The 16821-nt window shown below is 45.0% G+C and overlaps 3 protein-coding genes across 5 annotated transcripts in view; 2 read left to right on the forward strand and 1 right to left on the reverse strand.

Annotated features, from left to right (window-relative positions):
* The first annotated feature begins 77 nt into the window (after positions 1–77).
* Positions 78–14258, forward strand: GLT8D1 (glycosyltransferase 8 domain containing 1). 3 transcript variants are annotated; one of them, XR_001875631.1, is made up of 12 exons: positions 79–138; positions 2296–2352; positions 2449–2547; positions 2937–3153; positions 3812–3929; positions 4450–4534; positions 4757–4869; positions 5451–5617; positions 5789–5901; positions 6552–7461; positions 9329–9535; positions 13934–14258. XR_001875631.1 is itself a non-coding variant. In XM_017819916.1 (11 exons), the coding sequence occupies exons 2-11, from the start codon at positions 2337–2339 to the stop codon at positions 13957–13959; spliced, it is 1095 nt and encodes a 364-aa protein (XP_017675405.1). In that variant the 5' UTR covers positions 78–138; positions 2296–2336; the 3' UTR covers positions 13960–14258. The 3 variants fall into 3 exon arrangements, 1 of the variants encoding a protein (XP_017675405.1); XM_017819916.1 differs by lacking the exon at positions 9329–9535 and having other exon boundaries at positions 78–138; positions 6552–6692; XR_001875632.1 differs by lacking the exon at positions 9329–9535.
* GNL3 (G protein nucleolar 3) lies at positions 8714–16395 on the reverse strand. The gene is made up of 15 exons (XM_017819915.1): positions 16326–16395; positions 15798–15856; positions 15252–15389; positions 14506–14619; positions 14260–14343; positions 13892–14027; positions 13246–13349; positions 12809–12944; positions 12435–12522; positions 11878–12061; positions 11121–11263; positions 10247–10383; positions 9554–9792; positions 9171–9252; positions 8714–9081 (listed from the first exon to the last, which is right to left on the reverse strand). The coding sequence occupies exons 1-15, from the start codon at positions 16336–16338 to the stop codon at positions 8993–8995; spliced, it is 1746 nt and encodes a 581-aa protein (XP_017675404.1). The 5' UTR covers positions 16339–16395; the 3' UTR covers positions 8714–8992.
* A 121-nt stretch (positions 16396–16516) lies between these two features.
* Positions 16517–16821, forward strand: part of PBRM1 (polybromo 1) — a 71932-nt gene continuing 71627 nt past the window's right edge. The window contains exon 1 of the mRNA XM_017819898.1: positions 16517–16558. The gene's annotated coding sequence lies outside the window, so the exon portion shown is untranslated. The remainder of the gene's footprint in view (positions 16559–16821) is intronic.

The raw sequence follows: 16821 nt of genomic DNA on the forward strand, positions 1-16821 counted from the left end.
GCCGCCGCCGCCCCCGCCGCGGGGCTGCTCCGCGCCCGCTCCCCGTCCCAGTCCCGTCCCCGCCCTTGCCCGGGCGCGTCTCCTCGGCACCGGCGGCTCGGCCCCGCAGGCCCGCGGCGGAGGTGCCTTCCCCGGCAGGTGCGGCAGCGCGGGGGGCTCGGCCGGCGGCGGCCGGGCGGGCACAGCCGCGGCTCTGGGGGTGCCGCGGTGGCGGCGCGGGCGGGCGGCCCGTGAGGGGGCGGGGGAGCCGCGGCTGTGCCCGCCCAGGGGCCCGGGGAGCGGGTGCGGGCAGCGCGGGCCCCGCGCGGTGTGTGTTCCACTGCGGGCTGTGCGGGCTCTGACCGTGCCCTGCGGGGAGTCGCTCTGTCGGTGCCTCCAGCCCCGGCTGCCGCGTGTCAGATTCACAGAATCAAACGGGGTTTCCTCTGAGATCGTCGAGTCCAACCTTTGACCTGACACCGCCTCGTCTACTAAACCACGGCACTGAGTGCCATGTCCAGTCTCTTCTTAAACACCTCCAGGGACGGTGACTGTACGACCTCCCTGGGCAGCTGATTCCAATGTCTGAGCTCTCTCTCTGTGAAGAACTTCTTCCTAGTGTCCAACCTAAACCTCCCCTGGTGCAGCTTAAGACTGTGCCTTCTTGTCCTATCGCTGGTTACCTGGAGAAGAGCCTGACCCTCACCTGGCTACACCCTCCTGTCAGGGAGTTGTAGAGAGTGATGAGGTCTCCCCTGAGCCCCCTCCTCTCCAGGCTGAACACCCCCGGTTCCCTCAGCCGCCGCTCAAAGGCACGGGCTGTCTGTGCGCTGGGAATCGCAAAGTGCTTCGTTCCCCAGCGAGACGTGGCGTGGTGCTCTGTAAGCAAAGCCCTGTGTCCCGCCCCGTGCCAGCGGTGCGGGGGTGCTGGAGGACAGGGCTCCCGGCTGGGGTTCGTTTTACTCTGCAAATGCATCTACTCTGGGGGAGAAATGCAGCAGCGAGAGAAGGTGGTTGGGTCTGACACATGGAACGGTCACAAGTGCAGCCTGGGGTGTTTTAATAGGGAGATTTCACAAGTCTGTCACCGTTTCTGGAATTTTGCATGTTGTTGCAGTGCTTTCTATGTGTTATTTGAGAGCTCTTTCACACTCCGGGATACGCAGCTCTTGTTCTGATTTCATAGTCTCCTTTACCCTTGAATAATGAACAAGTTTGAATTTCTTACCAAAATTGTATCGGTGTTGTGTTTTTACCCCCTTCTATAACATGGTGGTAATACCTTCTTGCCTGCTTTTGTGGGGGTTTTTTTGTGTGTGACAACGCTCTAGCTGATATTCTGTTATATTCTATGCAGAGACTCTCATGGTTTGGAAAGTGCTGTTTGTTAAAATCTTATAAACCAGTGTCCTGCCAGAATCTTGCAGTTGGTTAAGCATGGAAGGAAACGTATAATGATTTATCTTATTGTTTAGATCCTTCCAGTTCAGATAGTTAAATAAATTGTTTCAACAGTAAAGAAACCCCACTAATTTTCCAGATCTTTTCAGATCGTTCTGACTGGTGGAAGGAGTTTGGTGGGTTTTTTTCTGTCAGTGAAGGAAGTGGCAATATCTGTATGTCTCCTTTTTACCTCCAAGTTCTTCTTTAGATAAGTCATTGTATGTGGGGGGAGTCCCCAACATAAGAAGGATTTGGACCTGTTGGAGCAGATCCGGAGTAGGGCCATAAAGATGCTCTGAGGGCTGGGAGAGTGGGGGTTGTTCACCTGGAGAAGAGAAGGCTCTGGGGAGACCTGAGACCCCCTTCCAGTGCCTAAAGGGGCTCCAGGAGAGCTGGAGAGGGACTTTGGACAGGGGTGTGGAGTGACGGGATGAAGGAGAATGGCTTTAAACTGACAGAGGGCAGGGTTAGACGGGATATTGGGAAGGAATTCTTGGCTGTGTGGGTGGTGAGGCCCTGGCACAGGTTGCCCAGAGAAGCTGTGGCTGTCCCATCCCTGGAAGTGTTCCAGGTTCAGGTTAGGCAGGGCTTGGAGGAATGTGGTCTAGTGGAAGGTGTCCTTGCCCATGGCAGGGGGTTGGAATGAGATGAGCTTTAATGTCCCTTTCAACGCAAGCCATTCTAGGATTGTAGCTATGTATGTACTGAGGTACCACACTCAGTTATTAAAATGTGGCATAGCTTTATCTTTTTTTAGAGAAGGACACGATCACTGCATTCAGAAACTGTTTTGACACTCCTGGTGATGGTGCCTATGTCTTGTGTAGGCATACACTGGAAGTAGGAAGTGACTGCTGTATTTTTTTCTTGCAGGTTTTCAGGAACCTTATGCTCATAAATAAAACAATAGAAAAATGACATTAAGGAAAGGTATGTGTATATGTGTGTGTATCTAATTTTTATTAAAGTATCTGAATTTCTTTTTCTCTGCTTATGCTGATGAACTTTTTTCTTTGAAATTTTCAGTGAACATTTCCATCCTTATTGTGGCTGTTGTAATATTTTTGCTAGTTCTTCATCATAACTTCCTAAGCCTCAGTGACTTCTTGAAACGGGAGTTATCAGGTATGTTGGGTTTTATTTTAATTTTGAAAAAAATGTTATTCTTTTTAAGATTGGTGGGAAAGCACATGATCTGACCAGAGAGTGGTTTGGGTAAGTGGGAGGGGACCCACTGTAGCTCAGCCTTATTTTAGTTCCTTGTGCTGTGTGTGAATATGTGTGGCTAAATGTGTGTAGTTTTTTGTAGTTGTGATGTTCTTCTATTCATTCACATCTCAGATTCTCAAAAGCAGGTGCTCTGTTTTCAGTGTTTGATGCTGGCAGGCTGTGGTCGTGTTGAGACATCCGAGTGCTTGCATAGCAGAAATAATTGAAGGTGTTGGGAATTCTAGTGCGGTTATAATAATGTGTAATAATAAAAACAAGTATGTGATGCCATTTGTACTCCACAGATTCAAGTCCCTTAGGACTTCAGCCTATAGATTTCATTCCTGCAGCTCCCCAGAGGCTGATAGATGAGAGGAATGATAAGGAGATTTCTGTGGTCATTGCAGCGTCAGATGAGAGGCTTGGGGGTGCAATTGCAGCCATGAACAGCATTTACCATCACACCAGATCCAACGTGGTTTTCCATATTGTTACTCTGAATGATACAGTGGATCACTTGAGGTAATGATCTTTTCATTGGATTCCCACAACACTGTAAACTTCAGTATCTCTGAGAAGAGAGCTGCCTTTCCCCGGAGCTGCTCTCCTCTGACTTGCAGTCCTGCCTGCTGCTGCTTATTGCAGCTTTTTGCCAAGGCTGCTGTGGGGAGTCCTACAGCTGTTCTTTCTGGAGAAGTTTCAGGGATGGAAAAGAGCCATCTTTTCCAACAGGGTTATATCCAACCAGTGGGGTTGTGTTCGTTGGTGGAAGGGTTGTTGATGTTACTTATACATTTCATCAAGCAATTCAAATACTGTCAGTCAGGTTTCTCCATTTTCATAGATTATTCTTCGATCCTCTTATTTTTACCCACCTCTGTCCACGCTGATGTTTTTTTGTGAAGGACCTGTGATAACAGGACTGTGTATTTCTAATAAAACAAGAGGCAAGCTCATACCTTTCACGTGTCCCAGGTGAGCAGTGTGCTGGCACTGGGCATGTCCCTGCAGCCACACAGGACACCACTGGCCTCAGCCATAGATGACATCCCAGATATGTGTTTGTGGGTAGGGAAGTGAGGGGGGCACATCAAGATCTGGGTCGCTGTCAGTCAGATCTCTTGCTTTTCATTTGATTTTTGTCTCATTAACAAGATCTGTGCCTTTCCCCTGTTTGCAGGCTGTGGCTAAGTGGCACTGCTCTGAAAAACATGAGATACCGAATTTTGGATTTTGACCCTCGTGTCTTAGAAGGGAAAGTACAAGTGGATCCCCAAAAAGCAGACACCTTCAAACCAGTGAGGATGCTGTTGATTACTTTTTGCAATTATTAGTTAATAGCAATATATTTTGATGTTGGCTTTTAACACAACTAGATATCAAAACCACATCTGTTAGCACAGGAGTCTTTTATAATAAAATTCCTAAATCTCAGTAAAAATAAATTTCCAGCTAGTGAGAGATGCATTTGAATGTCTACATATACATGCTTAGTATCATTTTTTGCTGCTAGCTACAGTGAAACACAGCATGCCAACACCTTGGAGATACTACAGATACATGTGGAAATAAGAAATTCTAATACAGACAAATTTTAAAGTTAGTTTATCAATACATAAATTCATAGGAAACCAGGAATTGATGGAACTTGTTTATTTTAAATGACTTGTAGGATATTGCTGCCTATTTTATTTCCTTTATAGAAGTTGTCTTGGACATTAGTGCCATAGATAAGTGCAGGAGAATCAATCCATTTCACATTTATTTGGACAAATTTTCATTTAATTCTTCACTTCTCTTGCTTTCTTGTTCTCACAGTTAACCTTTGCAAGATTCTACTTGCCCAACTTGGTACCTCATGCAGAGAAGGTCATCTATGTGGATGATGATGTAATAGTGCAAGGTATGGCACCTTTGTTAGCTGCCACTGGCCTTATGCTGAGGGCAGTATCCCATCTCTCAGAGCCCAAAACACTTCGAGGAAAGATGTCCAAACTTTGTAAATATGAATGAGTTGGGTTAAACTGAATGGTTTCATCTGCTGTAGCAGTGGCCTGAACAAAGCGTAACTTGGCACTTAGTCAGGATTGCTTTTGATTTCTCTCTGCCTACTTCCATTTTCCAGATGATATTCTTGAACTTTACAACACTCCATTGAAACCTGGACATGCAGCTGCATTTTCAGATGATTGTGACTCAACCACTAGCAAAGTTGCTGTCCGTGGAGCAGGCAATCAGGTTAGTTTTATTCTGATCCAGTGGGAACAATACCACAGATCCCAGGCATTTGGGAATGTTCTAAATGCTGTGAACCTAAAGGTGTGACTGTCCCTACCCAAACCAATTTATACTGATGTTTGTGTTACAAGTAGCACCTACAGTTTCTGCTTAGGCACAGTAAATGCACTTTGAATTTTTGCTGTGCTTTACAATGAGGGCAATTTCTAGCATGGAACAGCAAGAGGTGTTACAACATCAGAGGGAGAATTTTTCATTTGTGAATGTTTAAAAAGTGCTTTTTCTGAGACTGGTACATACCATATTAATAATATGGTAGTATTAAGACCATGCAGCATTCCTTAAAATATGTAGTGTATATAATCATATTTCCAAAATATGATTATATACACTACTATATATATACTATATATAAGAGCTTAAAAAAGCTCTTAAGATTTCTTTTTCTTATTTTAAAGGAAGGGATATTTGCTTTAATAACTTTAATTTATGCCTGTCTGTTGCGAGTTGTGCAGAATTTTTCTTTAAACAGAAATTCCACCATATTTTAAGCTAATTTCTACTCTCTTCCCCCCCCCCAGTATAATTACATTGGCTTTCTAGATTACAAAAAAGAAACCATCCGAAAGCTCGCCATGAAAGCCAACACTTGCTCTTTCAATCCGGGAGTTTTCGTTGCCAATTTGACGGAATGGAAACTACAGAACATCACTAAGCAACTGGAGAAGTGGATGGCACTTAATGTCCTGTAAGTACCCCAAGCTGGGGTGACAGGGCTGGGGTTGTGCTGGTGGCATTTGTTGGATGAAGGGCTGTGTGTGTATCTCTGGGTTCCTGTCACGCTGCTGCAACTGAAAAGTCAACTGATTTAGGGCCACACCAGCATCCTTTCCCAACTTCTTTTCATCTTCTCTTCCAGAGAGGAGCTTTACAGTAAGACTCTGGCTGGCAGCATCACAACACCTCCACTGCTAATTGTATTTTACAAGCAACATTCCAGTATTGATCCCATGTGGAACGTCCGACATCTCGGTATGTACAAAACATCTTTGACACCATTTCCCCAGTGTGGTTTTCCAGGCCTGTAGCTGGACACCTGGTTGATGAGGCAGCAAATGGATCTCTTATTCCCCTATTCTGTCCCTTGTTCTTTAAGAAACACAGCTTTGCAATGTCTTCTTGGGCCTTGTGGGCCTGAGCCTTCATGGTCTTCTTTGAACTACTGAGAGGTAGTTCTTACTTACTCACAAAATACTTCTAATTTTCCACAAATATGTTGTATCTGAAGTGATTTGAGGTGTTTCTTCCAGGACTGTTGAGAAGAACAGACATTCATATCTGTTCTGCTACTCATGAAACCCCAGTGCTGGGAAAGCTTTTTTAGGTTTGGTTTCTGATGAACAGTAAATAGGCTACTGAACACATCCGGGTGTTAAGGGGGTTTTAATGAACTTGGAGTTAAGGCAGTGCATTAAAATAAATACTAAGAGAGCTTAAAGTGGCATTCAGTTGCACCTGATTTGTTTTTCACTTTACCCTTGCATCTGCCTCCCATATCCCCTCCTTTTTCCATAAATGATAAGATTTCCTTTGTTAAATCCTTTGTTTTGAAGTTAACATTTTGCATGTTGGTGTTCCTGCTGCCTTTATTTCAGGCACTAACGCTGCTTTTTCAATAAAAGGGTCTAGTGCTGGAAAAAGGTACTCTCCTCAGTTTGTGAAAGCTGCCAAGCTGCTCCATTGGAATGGACATTTCAAACCTTGGGGAAGAACAGCTTCCTATGCTGAAGTCTGGGAGAAGTGGTATGTCCCTGACCCTACAGGCAAGTTCAACCTGATCCGCAGACACTCGGAAGCCTATGAAGCAAAGTAGGGCCAATGTTGGTAACTGATGGTGCTTTCTCAGGAAACTTTTTTGGAGCCAAGCAGAACATTTCTTTTTTTAGCCAACATGTATTACAGAGCCATCCTTGCCTTCTGGAGCACGAGGTGATGCACTTGTTCAGGTGCAGTTCTGAAATGCACAGGTCCAAAGGAGGCTCATGTCACCTGCATGACAGAAGGTGCTGCTCCAGCAGCACTACAGAAAGCAAGGGAGGATCTCCACAAACAGGCACTTTTGTTTAGATCATTTCAGTTGTGTTCTTCTGTTTACTATGAGTCTTGTAGCAGAGGATCATTTTATCAGTTACAGAAACGTTTCTAAGAACAAGATACAAATTCATTCGGTGCTTGCACCACGCAAATCTTGCACATCAGTGTACTGTAATTAAGAGTTGCTTGGGTTCTGGGTTTGTTTTTTGTTGTTTTGTTTTGTTATTCTGTGAAATAGTTCCCTCAACAACCCTTTCATGCATGAAATCTCCCAACCATTTCTGTGTAAGTCTTTCTTGCAGAATTCTACAAAATTGAATCTTTTGTGAAAGATGAATTCTTCAAGTTTTATTTCACTATGCAAAGTGGTTTTAACTGCCAGTGAACACTAAAACATGTTTTGTAAAGTGGTGGATGAAACCTTGTTCAAAAATAAAGCTAATTGTAACATGTTGACTCAAGCCTCGGGTAAATGGCTGCCCATCATCAGTGCTACAGGTAAGTTGTTTTGGATTGTTTTTTTATAGCTGTGCTGTGAAGTTTGAGTAGTAGTTATTATTATTTGATCTATCACAGCAGTTATTGTGCCAACTGTTCCCTTTAAGAGAGGTTAGAACTGAAGTCACACTGCTTGTGAACAGTTCTCTGTGGAAGATGTTTAGACAAAAGGCTTTGTGTTCATGCAATGACAGCTGAATGCTGCATGGTCTCAGATACAGGACAAGGGCTCCTTCATGACTACGAGTATGGTTTTAATTCTGCTTTGTCATTTAAAAGGATTTCAAACTGCTTGTCTCATTGCAGTCACTGCCTATAGTTCTGTCGTGGATGTCGATCTGGTTTGTTACCTTTTGTTTCTTTTGCTGGGTTTTGATGAAAAATTCTTGTCCTTGAAGCAGTAATAAGTTCACTTACCAAACTTTGAAAGACTGTACTGGATCAGCTGGCACCAACTTAATTCAGATGAGCAGGCTGTGTCTGAGCAGGCTGTGTTTGAGCAGGCTTAAAGAAACTCCATCTGTTTGTGTCTACACTTGACACCTTTTTGAGCTGCCTTATGAGGACTATGCCTCAGGATACCTTTAACATATAGGTTTGTTTTCCCTAAAGAACACAGAAATCAGACCTAATAGGAAGAAAACAGATTCATAGGATGAAGATGCTCAATATGAAGCATTTATTCTAAATGTTTAATTCTTGGAGCAGCTGTAGGGCCTCTTGGTAATTCTCATGCTATCCCAGTTCTGCTACAGGCTGAGCACAGTAACACACCCTGACTGCACAGGGCAGTGTTCTGCTTTATATTTATAAGTTCTTGGCCAGACATGACAGGTGTCACCAGGAAATAACTCTTTTGTTCAAGAGCACTGTAAGAACAAGCACCTTGTTCCCCAGTGAAGGAGGGTTACTAATGTAATCTGTTACTTTTCCCTGTGAAGGTCCAGAACAGATTAAAATACCTTATGTCTAGCTCAAATAAGGACCATTTTTTAGCCACTTTTCACTTATTACAGTTTTACAAGTTTTGCAAAAATACACTGAAAAGTTACTGTCTGAAGTCAGGCTCTAGGGATACAGTTCTTGTAATCCTTTAGGAAAAGCAATTAAATTTGATGCAGGAATGAAAACTTATCTTGAAATTGAATTGCTTGAACATGACTAGAATTAAAGATTTACCACTGTTTTGCAGTGAAAAGGACAAACCATTTATCCTTTTGAAACATCTTTTTATAAGACAAAGTGAACAGACTGACTCGGTATATTAGGAATTTTTTAAAATAGGATTTATTACAGGAAATAAACTTTACGACTTAAAGCTGAATAACAGGCAGTTTCCCAGACTGTATAAAATCTGGAACCATCAAGGGATATGCACTACTATATACAATATTTGATACAGCAATAATTGGGAGTCTCTGCAGCAGCTCTGGTGTGCAGCATTCCTCCACTTCTGCTGCAACTCAAGTCTTCAGGGCTGTTCTGAAGGCCAGTAGTAAGAGTGTCCAAACAGTGCCATCACACCTGATTGCTACACATAGTCTGTATTAAAATCATAGGCATCATCTTCCTCTGCTGGCTTATCTAAGCTGAAGGACAGGGAAGTGGAATGTTCACCTTCTGAGAAGAGAAAATCATGTGTTAGTGAAACCAGTGCAAGTGCTGGAGTACTAGAGACCATCCTTGAAGCCAGAGTGCTTGATACAGACCTGCCATCTGCTGCTCTGAATTTGTAGGGTTTGCTTGTTGTTTTCCAAGCTTTGCTTTCCTGGTGACCTGAACTTTGCTTTCCTGTAAGTCAGAGACATCAGAGGTGTGTTATTCAAACATCGCTAATGAGATCTCCCATGCAAATGAAACCCAGCAGACCCTGAGGATGATGTGGATGTCCCCTTGTACAGTTGGTTAGAAACACACTGCTCAGGCAACTGACTTGGAACAATGTTGTGTCCTTAACTGAGGAAAACAGCCCAACCCTTACCTGGAGGAGAAAGGCTTTTTGATTACAACCAGTGTCTCCAGTGCCTCACTTCACAAGACACTGACTGGGTTCTTGGTGTCAGGATCTAAACAGGTAGAAACCTTAATTTACCTCTTCGACATCATTTTCTTCTTCGTCTTCTTCCACATCATCATCGCTTTCTGTAAATTCCTCCTCTTCTTCCTCTTCCTCCTCTTCTTCTTCTTCTTCCTCCTCCTCCTCCTCCTTGGTTCTTTCCATGTTTTTCCACTTTGATCCTTCCTCTATCACTTTACTTTCCTCTATTATCCCATTTGCCATACCAGCTGACTGGAAAATAATGCTGCTTGCTGGAGTGGGATATTTTAAAGCTGACAAAGACATAGTTAAGTGTCTGTTAAGTCCCAGTCAGACAGCACCAGGTGTAATGCCAACCCTGAGAGGACACATTTTAGTCTTGCCCCCTCCCTGCCATAGCACTCCCACATAGGCAGGCAGAACAAAGGACAGTTCTGAGACTGCTAGGAGCTGAAAATCTTGGATTTGAGTATAGGTAAGTTTACCTAAGTAAGTTTAGATTAGATATTAGGAAAAATATCTTCCCTGTGAGGGTGGTGATGCACTGGCACAGGTTGCCCAGAAAAGCTGTGGCTTCCCCATCCCTAGAAGTGTTCAAGGCCAGGCTGGATGGGGCTCTGAGCAGCCTGATCTAGTGGGAGGTACCCCTGCCCATGGCAGGGAGGTTGGAGTGAGATGATCTTTAAAGTCCCTTCCAACCCAAACCATTCTATGATTAATGGTAGTGTAGCACAGTAACAGTCCTACCTTGAACAGTGTTGCTGTTTTCTTCTTCTAAGTTCTTTAAATTAAAGCCCTCCTGCATTTCAGCTATTTTTTGTTCTGTAAGATATGGTGGTGGTGTCTGAGATCCTGGAGGTTCTGAGTGGTAGCTTATTTTGCCTCTGGGAAATAAAAATCAGCATTAAAAACTAACTAAAGATAACATAGTTAAATCACTGTATTTAAAAATAAAACCCAGAGCACAAAGCTCTGAAACTTCTCAACCTAAATACTCATGTACTATTAGCTGTTTATAGCAGTTTAATAGCAATTTAAATTTGACTCTGAAGTTGTCAATAGTATTAAGTGGATTGCCCACTCCTGAAAGGGAAAAGAAGTGGCATACATTGTCACCACAAATCACCTGCCTGTATAATCATAAGCTGTAAAAGCTGCTGAACAACTTGACCAAGAGAAAAAAATCACAGTCAATTACTGATTCTGAGTTACATTTGTTCCCACCCTCAGAATATAGGAATCACCATAGATTTCCACAGAAGATTTGCCACATCCTTTCCTGTGTAGAACTACATGGACTTGGTAGTTGAGAGGAAGGTGAATTTCCCTAAGAGAGTTACAGCATAAGTCAGCAAACTGGCTATGGAGTAATGTGCAACAGGCTTTGACTTTTGTCATGTATACCTCACAACTTTAGAAAATTATCCATGGATGGCATTCCCTAACTCTGTTGGCCAATCCAGCTCTTTACCAAAGTAAAATGTAAGAAATGAAGGGAAAAAATGGAAAAAAGGAAAGGCTCTCCTTTCTAAGTGCTTTGCATGACTTGGAGTTTCTGCTGTGCTCGATTAACAACATGAAAAAGGTGAGCAGCACAGAGCAAAGTTCACAGCATACATACCCTGTCCAGTCACAGAGCACTAATTTAGCTGTATTTTCTACATCAGGAACACCTCCCTTTTTCAGCATGCCCCTCTTCTGAGCAAGTAAAGATAAAAACTCCTCAGGGTTCCTGAAATCTGGCATATTGTAGCGCATCATTACCTAGGGCAAAAGAAAATGGCCTATTCAGAGAGACCCACCTTTCTCTTAGTTTCAGGAATAAAAGAGCAAATCAAATTGCATTACAATGAGGACAAATGAGAGTGTGAAGAGCTGTTTTTCTCTTGCACGTGGGAGTAAACCATTACAAAACAAAATGCCTTCTTCACCAACAAACTCCTTTGCATTCACCCAGACTAGTGGGTGTACAGAGACAGAGCACTGGTTGTGAAAACAGTCACTGAACGGGAATTAGGCTTAGGTTAATTTGAGTGAAATCAGAGTTGGATCTGAGGTCCTCACTGTAATAGGATACAGAAGGAATATCATCATTTTTCACTCTGTGATACTGTGATGAGATCTTAAAAGCAGGGTTGTTTAAAAATCAGAAACACTACTGGGATAACACTCTGGCTGTCAGGATCACAGCATGCTGTTCTGCCTTCTCTTGGTAAGGATGAAGGATCACACTTAGCACTGCTACTCTGCATGGTTAGAAGAAAGCAGTGCAGAAACTACCAGAATTAGCTGAAGTGAAAGGAACTTTCATTATTGGGCCTAAGAAACCTACAGAGAAGTGAAATGCAGTGAGAGATGTGGAAAAAGATGGAGCTCACCTGCTGCTTACTGCAGTTATTTATAATGGCATTTACTGCTTCAAGCACATCTGCTGAGCCTGCTTCTTCAGTGTCTATGATACTTCTCAAGGCCAGAGCCAGGGCACTGTTGGAAGGATCTGCAATTATACTTGGACTGTCCAACATCTTTGTCTGCTTATCAATGTGCACAATTTGCATGGACCTGTTCAGAGAGAAATGCACCGTGAGTGGATAATCAGTGAAGGAGTGGTGATGGGGAGGGATGTAAGACACAAAGCTCAGTGTTGGATTGAATGGACTTCATGCAGACTCAGCTTCAGTGTTTTGTCATCATGTGCTTTGTGTAGGACAGAAATCTAAACCTACAAAAAGTAAGTTTATACAGTGTATCCTCTGGTGAGAGCTTCCATCACACAGATCAACATCTTTCATCTTGCAAATTGAAGTGTGCATTTAAAGCTGCACACAAGTGCATATTTTGCACCCAATGGATGGAAGCTGTACACAAACAAAACTCAAGGTAAGTGGAACACAGCAAACAGGGAAAGGAACAGCTTTTATCAGACTCAACTTACTTGGTAACACCTCTTGCTGTGCTAACACTGCAAGCACGTGCTCCTTTGAGACTGTTGATTATGCTGCTCTTTCCCACATTAGGGAAACCTGAAGGAAATCACATAAATCCTTGTAAGTTAAATAACACTGATCAAAACTCTGTCTTCCAAGTGTCTTTGCTAAGGTGCATCATCAGTGTGAGATCAGAGTTGGATCTGAAGTCTTCACTACAGAAGTAAGACAAAGTGTGTATCCTCATTTCTCACACTGACGCAATGACTAGAAAGCCCCTTAGCAAACTCTGTGTTAGCAGTTTCACCCAGTTTGTAACACAGGACCCCAAAGTTTTACGGGAGGAGAAGGAAACTCCTCCTGTCTGTCCAAAACCACTCACCTACTACCCCAACCTGAATGGCTTTGTTTTGAGTCCTGCCGTGCTCTTGAAGTAGTTTCAAAAGGCATTTGGTTCCAAAACGCTCAGAGGGCTTTGATAAATCAACACGTGCACGTCTTTTTGTGACCTGTTCCTGCTACAGGATTCAAAGGCAAAAACCCCCCATGGTCAGAAGCTATTTAGGAAGATAAAATATGTATATTCTGTTTATTTATCTAGATTTATCAATCTACTGTAATTTCAGTGGCAAGAACTCCCCCCACACACTGTACTGCAAAGCTCAGCTGAAGTGTAAAGGCATATCCATCAGTCACAGCAGTGTAATCAAACAAGGGGAAAAGGAATTTTAAAGAAAGAGTTCCTGTTCCTCAACATACTTTAACATGCATGATTGCAAACACACAACTCACTCATGAGACAGCCTGCAGTGCTCTTACCATATTCTTGTCCTTCATCAACGTTGCTGATTTAAAAGCAACTGTTGGAAACTCCTTCTTCAAATAATTCAACCATTTCTCTAAGTTGTCCTTTGGCACTAAATCTGGAAAAAAGAGGAGTTCTTTCACTCCTGTGGATCTTAAATATCACTGTGTGTGGGAAACCTGATGTGGAATTAGAAATCAGGCCACATTTTGTCCATTTAGGATGTTCCTTTACGACAAATAATGTTTGGCTTAAAATGCTACTGAAGTACCAGGTACGTTCCCCAAAGGCACCCAGTGTCTCCTCTTCCTGCCTTAAGCAGAACACATCCCAATTACATTTTTGGCCCCTGTATTAGGTTTTTAAGGCTGGGGTCTTGCTAGAAGACTGTGTATAATACTGAGTGATGCTCTGTGAACAATTATCCCACTATCCCTGCAAGGGCTACTCTAATACAAAGTTCCCTTTGCTCTTGCTATTTTATTTTCTGGTTTTTTAGCTGTTGGTAAGTCAATAATTTCCAGCTTTTTTAGTAAGCTCAGAGTTGGAACAAGTGTCTTCAATGGAATCTCAGATTCCTTTAAAATCTTCTTCATAGCTCACCTACCACAGAACCACACAGTGACCAAGTAACACTTGGAGAAAACCTGTGTTTCTTACCAATTTTGTTCAGAACCAACAGCAGCTTTTTGTTTCCTCCAGAGCAAATGACAGCTTGCTCCAGCTGAGGACACCGGCAGCCCATCGGATCTCTCGCATCTAAAACCTCCAGAACCACATCTGAGGCCTCAAGCACCTGGGTTAGAAACAAGACAAGACTCTCAAATAAGGCATCACACACCAAATGACAACAAAAGTTACTGCGTTGTAAACGCTCTCTGTTGTAAAATCCCGTAAGTGTTGATGTTTATCACAGACAACCTTTATACTCTCCAGCAGCTGCACAGGAATGCCAAAGAAAGGAAAATAACAAGTGGTCTCATTGCTGACTCTCATCAAATTATATAAAGATAGCTGAAGCACTTCACCTTGTTGAGCTCCCTGCAGAATGATTTCTTTGAATTTTTATTCACAGGTTTTTTAGTCTTTCCTTTAGATTTGCCAGAGGATTCCTGAAGGCAAATAAAAACAAAAGCGAATTATTTAAATAAGAATTAAATACTTGGGTGCATACACAGTGTGAAAATGTAACATGTAACACCCTGCTTGGGAAGGTGCACTTTCAGGATGACTTTTATAAGCTTCACAGAATCAAAGTCATACAGGACACCTACCTTTCCCTCTGCTTTTTCCTTGATTTTGGCTGCCTTCTTTTTAGCTTCCAGCTTCCTCTTCTTTTCATGTTCTTTCTGTCTGTTGAGCTTCTGCTTTTGTTTCAGTTCTTCAAGCTGATTGCAAACAAAATCCAAGCCAGATAAAACATTTTTGAAGGTGGTAAGGAAGACTGTTCTTTCTCCCCATTTCCCTGTGTCTGACCCAAGCTCCTGAGACAGGTCAATTAGAAGTCCTGGCTGTCCAAGTGACACTGGGACACGGTTTTTTTGCATCCTACCCTGAAAAGAGTACTGTTGCCTTCAACTACCTCAAAACCAGAGGCAACCAGCCATTAGCCTGACCCCAAAATAATAATTGTGCAGCAACCACTACAACTGTGCTGCTCCCATGCCACATTACTCCACACTGCAGACAGCAGATCCTTATTTTCTGTATAATCACACTGTGCCAAGATTTAATTTTTAGCACATCCATGCATCTTACCACTGCAAGCAATTTGGAGCACATTAAAAATGACTCTTCCAGCATGTTAATATGTACAGTGGGAAAAAGAAGGTTAAAAATAAAAGAGCCAACTGCTGCACACTGTACAATCCTGGAAATAAAGATATTATTTTTCCAAAGTATGTGTCTACTAGGACCACCTACTGTCTACCACAACTGCACCTCTGGTGCACACACAAAGCTTCCTTGAAGGCAGGAATGGTCTCAGTTCTTGTCCTCTTTACCACAAGCTGTATTTTACCCTCTGCTTTCTTTGCTCTGCCTCCCGTAGAAGCTCTTCCTTGAACGGTGCAGTGCTGGGAACTCCAGGATCTTTCTTGGGCTTTTTGTGCCCACGTTTCTTGGCCTCCTTCCTGACCTTTCGGCGGTGTTCTCTGATCTGGAGACAGGAACAAGAACACTTGCTCAGTCTAAGGCCCCCCCCAAAAACTTAAAGAGTAAAAACCAGCGCATTTCTGACCTGCCCGAGGTGGTTTGACTGCATAATGTGTCATCTTAAAGCTACACTTCAATGCACCAGCGAAAAACAATGTAAAACATAAAGATATAAAAAACCTACACTGGAAAACAAATTCCTCACTGAAGCCCAGACTCTTCAACATGCAATATAATACCCTTACTGTGTACATGTACGCGCGCAACATATTTCTAAAATAACACCAAAAAAAAGCTTTCAATGTTCTATAGTAACATATAAAAATGCTTTTAGCGTTAAACTAGTTAACATGGAGTTTTAATTTGCAGCAGACCCCCCTCCGTTCCACTATCCCGCACCGTCGGGACTCACCTTCTTCTGGATCTTGTAGCGCTTGTGGCAGCTCAACCTCTTGCTCGCCTTCCTCAGCTCTGCAACGCACCGGGATCGCCGTGTACCGGGATCGCCGTGTACCGGGATCGCCGTGTACCGGGATCGCCGTGTACCGGGATCGCCGTGTACCGGGATCGCCGGGTACCGGGATCGCCGGGTACCGGGATCGCCGGGTACCGGGATCGCCGGGTACCGACACACACACCCCGCCCGCCCGGGGACACGGCCGAGCTCCGGTGCCCGCATCCCCCGCCATTCCCTCCAGCCCCATGTTCGATTCCACCGTCCCGGTGTCCGATTCCCCTCTCCCGGTGCCCCATACCCCCGCCGTTCCCTCCGGCTCTGCTGTCCCATTCCCCCGCCCTGGGCCCCTGTCGCTCGCTCGGCCGGGGGCAGCCCCGCGGTGCCGCGCCGCCTCCCTCCACCGCCCCCCCCGGCCCTGGGGCGCCGTCTGGCCCTGTTCCCGGTGCCCGGTGCCGATTCCCGGTGCCCATTCCCGCCCCTCACTCGGTCTCCTCATGGCGCCGCCACGTGCTCCCGCCTCCCGGGCGCTGCCGTAAAGCGCGCCGGCGCTGGCCCGCCGGGGGGGGTTGTGTGTCGCGCGGGCCGTGGCGCGCTTTGCGGCAGCGGCGGCAGTGTCGGTGCGGGCGGTACCGGCGGGACGGGCCGGGCCGGGCGGACCCCGCGCACCCACCGGGGCTGCCCGCGGCGGCGGCGGCACGCGGAGCGGAGCCGGCGGGGTGAGCGGCGCGGGGGGGAAGGCGCGGGCCGGAGCCTGGAGGCCGCTGCCTCCCTTTGTGTGGCGGCGGCGGCGGTGGCGGCGCCGCCCGAGCGCGCAGCGGCCCCGCCGCACCGGGCCCGGGGCGCCGAGCGCCGCCCGTTCCCTGTCACCCACTCGCCGGCGCTGGGCCGCGCCGCTGTGCCGGCCGTGTGCCCGCCGTGTTCCCGTCGTGTTCCCGTGTCCGGGCCGGGCCCGCGCGCTGTCCCCGGGCCCGGGGTCCCG

The sequence above is a fragment of the Lepidothrix coronata genome, unplaced genomic scaffold (assembly GCF_001604755.1).
Source record: "Lepidothrix coronata isolate B3197 unplaced genomic scaffold, Lepidothrix_coronata-1.0 Scaffold78, whole genome shotgun sequence".
Taxonomy (NCBI): Eukaryota; Metazoa; Chordata; class Aves; order Passeriformes; family Pipridae; genus Lepidothrix; species Lepidothrix coronata.